Here is a 7,063-nt window from a genome sequence, read left to right as displayed (position 1 = left end):
TACAGTTAGACTACCCAATTATTTTAGATACAAATTTAAAACTTTAAATGAACACAATCAAGCACTAATTCAAGCCAAGTCTTGAACAGAATAACATGATCCACTCAATGTTCCGTATGTGTTCGAGCAGCCAAGGAGCAGGTAATAGCAACACTTCAAAAGGGATCTTCATTTCTTAGGCCCAACAAAGTAATATGATCCTTAAGAGGTTTGAATTTCACACCATAAACAAATGAAATTCAAAACATATGCAATCAAGTACTTAAGGGCATCAAAAAGTGCAGGTAAGTAAGTCACCAGAAGCAGGAAACAGAGATATAATTTGTTTCAGAGGGATCCTTAACAACATTACACAAAAAATGAAAGATCAAATAATAAGCTGTACTTTATAAGATGTAAGAATCAAGATGCAAAAATGCAAAAGCTGTGATGTGAGGCTCAGATTTATGACACACATGACGCACCATACAAACTCAAGGGACTGTGAGTTTAAGCACAATCCGACAATTCCGTACAGAGCATTGCATCTATACAGCTAGAATCTGAAGATCACATCCTAGGCCTCACACAGATGGTGAAATTGCACCAAAACAGAAAACAAATATTAAAATACAACAAAATCACCTCTCTAAAGATGCCTCCCTGTCTTTAGCCAAAAAAAAAAATGCATCTCAGTCAATTGATTTCATTGACAGTGGCTAACCAATCAAAGAGCATTTTTCCTTTTCAGAGAGGCAGTCGGGAAATTTTCCACCTGATCACTTGCCTCAATCAGTCACCAAATAAGTCATCGTCATCATCAAGAATATTATTGCTTCCTGAAGCAGTGTTGGACAAAACATCCTTCATCCCGCCATTGTTTGAGGGAGATGGTTCTCTACCAACAGGGTTACCAGAGGAGATTGCCCATGACGAACCCACCTTTCCAGAAAAAGAATCTCCATATAGGTCATCATAGATGCCACTTTTTGATGAGTTAGATTTTTTAACCTTGTTCAAGACTTCCTGTAATTTGTCAGTAACGCCTTTTGGAGAGACATTATCTTCCTTGACAGACGTCTGGCCTTTCCCTTTTGGAATCACCGTGATTTGGACTAGTGACTCATATTGACCAACAAGACTTCCCTCTTTTAGACCAAGAGGACCAGGTTCTGTTTCTACATCGGCACCATCAGAAATCCCAACAACTTCAACCAGCTCACCCCCAACTTGGTCTCTGAAGGCAACTCTAGATTTCTTCATTCTCTTAGCTGCTCTAGTTGGTGGTTGGCTATCATCATTTCCACTGGATACAACAAACAAGTTTGTGGATTTAACGAGGTCTGATTTGCTTATACCATAACGATTTAATAGTGTGTTATAAGTAACAAGAGCTTCCTCGTCAGAAGGGTCAGGGGGTGGCGGCAGATCAATTTCTGTGGGTATAGGAGGTGGAGGGAAAAGAGCTGCTTCATTCTTTCTCAAGATATAAGTTCTAGTTGATGCAGCAAATCGCAGAGACTGCCCCACTTCAAGTTCAACAGGTGTATCTTTTGTTAATCTCTCACTCGCAACAAATGTACCATGTGCAGATCCCAAATCCATAACATATACGCTGCAACAATGCCAGGTCGATCACAACGTTTAGCAAATGATTTCAACAGGTGTATCTTTTGTCAACTTAATTCTCTTAATAATTTTTCCTCCACTTTGCAAGGAGGAGGTCTTGCACATTTAATCACATCTTAGAGCAAAATCCAAACTCCAACATGACTTTAAGTCTTTAACATGTTACTGACCATGGGTGTTTAATAAAGTGCTCAATGGAAAACTTATAGCTCTCCGAGATACTGAAATTGTTTCAGGTATTAAGTAAGAACTTATCGTCAGATAAGCTATTTTGCTATATACTGAATGCACATTATATACTCTAAACTGTAGCAATTTAAATGACAAACTACTTAAGTCAATCAGACCCTATTTAATGAATATCCTTACAACTATAGTTATGAACTCTCCTGATTTTACAGTACTTTTAACACTTTGTTTGGATAGAGAAAATTAGAGGGAAAGGAGGACTAGAGAAAAGAAGGTATCCATCCTCCCTAGTTTGGAAACCATTTGGTAAGATGGAAGGGAAAGGAAATGGAAGGATTCATTTTCCCTCTCTCTTTATTCTTTAATAAACCAAATCCTTCCAATGTTAGAAAGATTTGGAAGGAAAATGTAACCTTACCTTCTACCTCCCCTTCCTTCTTCTTCCCTCCCTTCCATTTCCCTTCCACTTTGCTATCCAAACAAACCGTTAAAGTGGGGGTTTAACAGTGAGATTTCATTATTGCTGGTTTCATCTAAGGTGTGTTGGGCCTTCAATTAGGATCTTTAAATATTCTAAGCCTCTTTCCTTAATTAATTCTTTAGGTATTGTCCTTTTTATTTTACAAGGTTGTTTAGTTTCTTTTTCATGTTTGATTAGGAAACCAGACAGCACTAGGCATAAATATAAGCTTTAGTGTTGTTTTGAGAACAAAGTAACTTTATTATTATTATTATTATTGAAGTTGAGTATATGCATTAATTTTCGAGTGTGTAAGGGAATATACTTAACCTTAAGTTGGCAAATTATAGGCTTCAATACATCTATCCTTTTAATTTACAAGTCCTATTGAATCACAGCCCCAAATAGAATTGAGAAAGAAATATGTTCTTGATTTCCATTCACCCCACTACCCATCAAGTATTTAACTTCTTAAGATTTCTTCAAACAATTGCCTAAAAAATACTACATCCAGTTCAGGGTTCCCCAAGTATTACTCACTTTCAGGTTTTTTTGTTTTTATAAGTTTTAATCACTTCAACGTTATTGAGTTTATTCTTTTTATGCCAACCTTATATCAACAACTTATCATCTCTCTCTCTCTAAAAGCAAAGACACCCACATGGCCACATGAGTGGTGATAAACCAATTTATCATCACTTCCTCTGCTTTACCAAACTAACAACCAATCAAATAAGTGCTTACAATAAATTTTAACTAATAGTTGTATACCATATAGGGCCTATGTCTTAGTTTTAAAAGGCGCAAGGCGCACCAAGGCGCAAATGGTCCTTGCAGCCTAGGCGTGAGGCGCAAGGCGAAGGCGCGCGCCTTTTGTATGCAAGGCGCGTGTATTTATATATTTATTTCAAATTATTTTTTACTTTGATTGTACTTAATACCAATTAAAAAGATTCATAATAAATTAAATAATGATATATGTAAAGCTAAAGTTGTTTGAATTTGAAAAAATGTTCATCATTCTTCAATTTATAACTTAAATCTTAGTTATTTTCCTTGAGGCGCAAAGGCGCTTTGAGGCGCGCGCCTTCCGTAGGTGACTGAGCCTCACCTAGCTAAAGCCCATTTCCCAGGGAGCAAGGCGCGCCTCCGGCGCGCTTTTTAAAACCAAGGCCTATGTTTGATTTCATGAAGAAAAATGTCCCATAGTAAGTGTTGCTATGGAATGACATTCTTTTTGTTCATAATGTGCTAAACAATTTGACTATAAAACTTGAACATTTCGACTGTCTGACATTTCATTCATGTTTTCACTCATTACTAGACCTGAAATCACAATAGATGTATATACTAGGAGCACTTTTGGTTAAGAGATATAAGTGTAGCCACTAAATAAGCATCAAGTACATGCTATGAACAATAAAATTTAAGAGGGGAATGGGTACCCATTATTTCGTGTATTGTGAAATGGAAAGGTGGCTGCTGCTGCTACTACTACTACTATTAACGTTGTAGGTAATTCAGAATTATTGTACCTTGTAGGAAAGTTACTAGTTGGCCCCAGAGAATTCTGTCCCTTTTAGTCATAGACACTTTGTATCACTTAAGTAATTGATAAATGCTACTCAGATATAGTATGAAATCTTGTAGACATGGTAATTATCAATGTAGACAAAAATATGTAATTATTTGAAGAGACAGCCCAGGCCAAAGAAGTACACAAGAAACAAGGTGAAAGAAATTAAGGAAAAAAAAAAAAGAAAAGAAAAGGTGAAAGAAATCAAACCTTCCATTTTTATGTGGAACAACAGCCGCATGTTGACGTGAAACAGATTGATGATCAAGCACAAAATCACATGTATGTAACTGCCTGCCAAAGATGTGCCTCCTTTTGTCAAGATTAATCCGGTCAAGGACTTCTCCGTCTTTCACAACCTCAAGATAATATACACCAGGACGAGGTTCAATAGCCCAATCTGGAGGCTGCCAAGTAGAATGTCCCCCACCAATCTGGGTAACATTGGGAGTTGTCGTGGAGGGTACAGACACAGCTGCATCCAGAGCCGGTTTCTGTGACTGCACCTGTCCTTGTTGAGTAGGATGCTGAGGATAAGATTGTGTTACAGATTTAGGAGGTGGCAAGGAAGATGTTTTGGGAGTGACAGCAAAGGGCTCCAAGGCCTGCGCCTTCTTAAATCTGTCAAGACCTGCTCTTCCATACATTTATTTTTTTATACCCACCAATCCTGGCAGCAGTGGCAGATTCTCTGAATTTCTGGAATAAATTTAGCAGCACCAATCTCAGCAGCAGAGAACCGAAGAGCAACCAAATAAGACTGAAGACTATAATTACATTTCTAACCAAATAAAGTTTAATTGATCGGCAAGGACATAGCTTAAACACTCAATGAAACACTGCATCTAGAATCGACTAAAAAGGCTAACTTTACAAATACATGCCACTTCACTACCAAAAATTCAATAATAGTAATAGGCGATAGCAATAAAGAAATTCTTCCATCCAATTGACAGTAATAGATTAACAGTGTGCTTAATTAGCAAACAACTGCAGAAATATAATTGCAGTGATGGCATTAACGGAATAAATGAAAAAGGAGGGGAGAGAAAAAGGAGGAAGGGTTAATTTTGAATAGGAAACCAACCAAATTCATCCACCCCACAACCTTCCCATCCCTATTTCCTGGTAAATCTTTGATGCAACTTAATATATCTTCATTCCCCTCTATTCTCAATCCAATATGGAAACTTTTGATTCATAAACTATATTTTGAGTTCCGTATACGTCTATTTCTATGTTACTTCCTCTATTTTTATTTAGTTAGAACATTTCTACTTTTCATTCTTGCCAATACAAAATTCTAAGCATAAGATCTTTAACTATCCACAAGTAAATGTAAAAACATTTAATCTTTTGAATGTACATTAAGAAGAATTTTAACAGCCAATTGGTGGTTGTGATTTGTAATAATAGGTTCTAATAGTCAAAATTATAAAATTACTTGAATCCCTTGAAGTAAGTTATAATACAATGTGTATGTCGAAATAATCCGGGGCATTGGCCCAATTTACAGGTTTATCTTAAACTCGGTACTCGATTTAGGTAAGCTTGGCTCGAGCTCAAAGCACGACGAGCCCTAAATCCTAAGCTCGGCTCGGGCTCCAATAGCCTCAAAAAGCTTTAGCTCAGGTGTGGGCTAGATTAAGTTCGAAAAAGCAACACATAAGCAACCAATTCTGACTCAATTAGCAAATCAGGATCGAAAAAATTCACATAAATTTCTTCCGGTTTACAAAAATATCAACGAAAATTGCACAAAAACATAATTCAAGGAACAAAACCGCTCATTATAATCTTTCATAACTTCAAAAAATTACAAATAGCTCAATATTATACCCAATATGAAGAACCCTAAATCGACTAAACTGGCAATTAAATCAAAGATAGTGAGAAATTAAACCCTAGATTGAGAAATTGATGTTCGATAATTTGTTTTTTTTTTAAAAAAAACGTCATACCTAAGAAGCTGGTTGAATGGAGGAGAGAAAGCTTCGGAAGGCGCTTCAATGGAGAATTGAGAGTATGCTTCAATGGAGGAGAGAGAGAAAAGGGTGCAGCGTAAAAGTGAAAAACTCCTAAGGTGTAAAAAAAATAATACTCAACACACTCTACTCCGTATATTCTGCCTATTGAGACTATTGACGAACAACGACTGCAAAATTTAGTAATTTACCATCGTTACAATTTCTCATGAAATCAATTTCTACGAAATTGTAATTCCAATCAAAATAAGGCCTTAGGATGATGATTTGAATCCATGATTGAATCCATGACCTTAGGTAAATAAAATAAGGTAATGTTCTAACCACTAGGCTACTAATATGTTTAACCAATAAAATACACTTTGTATTCCAATTAAACAAATTACTAGTTTTTGGACCCGGGTGATGTCCCGAGTTATTATATGAAACTAACTAATTATTAATATACATTGTATTAATAAGAAAAAATCATAGTGGGGAACTTTCTCTCTCTAGGGTTCTAGTGCATGCTTAGGGCGATTACTATCATGCACTGATCTTCATAGATGGGCAGAAAGAAGAAATCTACTGCTAATAATTCTTCGGAGAAGGGTGATTCATCATCAATAGGTGCTCCTAGTAGTTCTGTAGCTGGATCTGGTGGAAATGGTGGGTTAAGCTCAGTACTTGCTGATGATGGTTTTGGAGGTCGGGTGGAACTTGTTCGTTCACCTCTAGTTCATGCAAGTGCTGGACTCATTACAAGGGAGGAGCATGAATTTATAAAGGAACAAAATCGGACCCTAGGTATTCCAATGGAGAATAATAAAACCAATGGAACAGTGAATTTGGGGTTTACTGGATCTGGAGCTGGGTTTGTCCCTAAGGTTGAAGATGAAACTCATCGATTGAATACTATGGGGGAGATTCCTGTCATGGATCAAGAAGTGACTGAGAAGGAAGATGGGGATGGTAGACAGGTGCAACGACGCCTGGATATGGATGGTGCAAGGAAGTCTACTTGGACAAGTTTTTTTCAGCGATCTCCTTTGACAAGTAAAGGTGTATCTCTGCAATTTGTTGCTCCGATTGTGAAAGAGGGTAAAAAAGTGGCGCAAATGCAGAAGAATGAGATTGAAACAATGAATGCTAAGTGGATTGCCTCGATTATCATGTATGTTGTGGGTAATACTCCAACTCTTTCTGCAGTTAAGAGGTATATTACTACTGTCTGGAATCATGCTCAAATGCCTAATGTTTACTTAC

The 7,063-nt window shown here is 36.9% G+C and overlaps 1 protein-coding gene across 2 annotated transcripts; it reads right to left on the bottom strand.

Moving 5' to 3' along the window:
* Positions 1-360: 360 nt before the first annotated feature.
* LOC145639085 (protein phosphatase 1 regulatory inhibitor subunit PPP1R8 homolog) lies at positions 361-5,954 on the bottom strand. Of its 2 annotated transcripts, none has more exons than XM_081690229.1 (3): positions 5,795-5,954; positions 4,044-4,593; positions 361-1,594 (listed from the first exon to the last, which is right to left on the bottom strand). In XM_081690229.1, exons 2-3 carry the CDS (start codon positions 4,478-4,480, stop codon positions 772-774), a joined length of 1,260 nt encoding a protein of 419 aa, XP_081546355.1. In that variant the 5' UTR covers positions 4,481-4,593; positions 5,795-5,954; the 3' UTR covers positions 361-771. The 2 variants fall into 2 exon arrangements, with proteins under 2 accessions (XP_081546355.1, XP_081546354.1); XM_081690228.1 differs by having other exon boundaries at positions 4,044-4,532.
* Between the last annotated feature and the right edge of the window lie 1,109 nt (positions 5,955-7,063).

The sequence above is a fragment of the Chenopodium album genome, chromosome 7 (assembly GCF_948465745.1).
Source record: "Chenopodium album chromosome 7, dcCheAlbu1.1, whole genome shotgun sequence".
Taxonomy (NCBI): domain Eukaryota; kingdom Viridiplantae; phylum Streptophyta; class Magnoliopsida; order Caryophyllales; family Amaranthaceae; genus Chenopodium; species Chenopodium album.
This window is presented reverse-complemented; position numbering and strand designations above follow the sequence as displayed.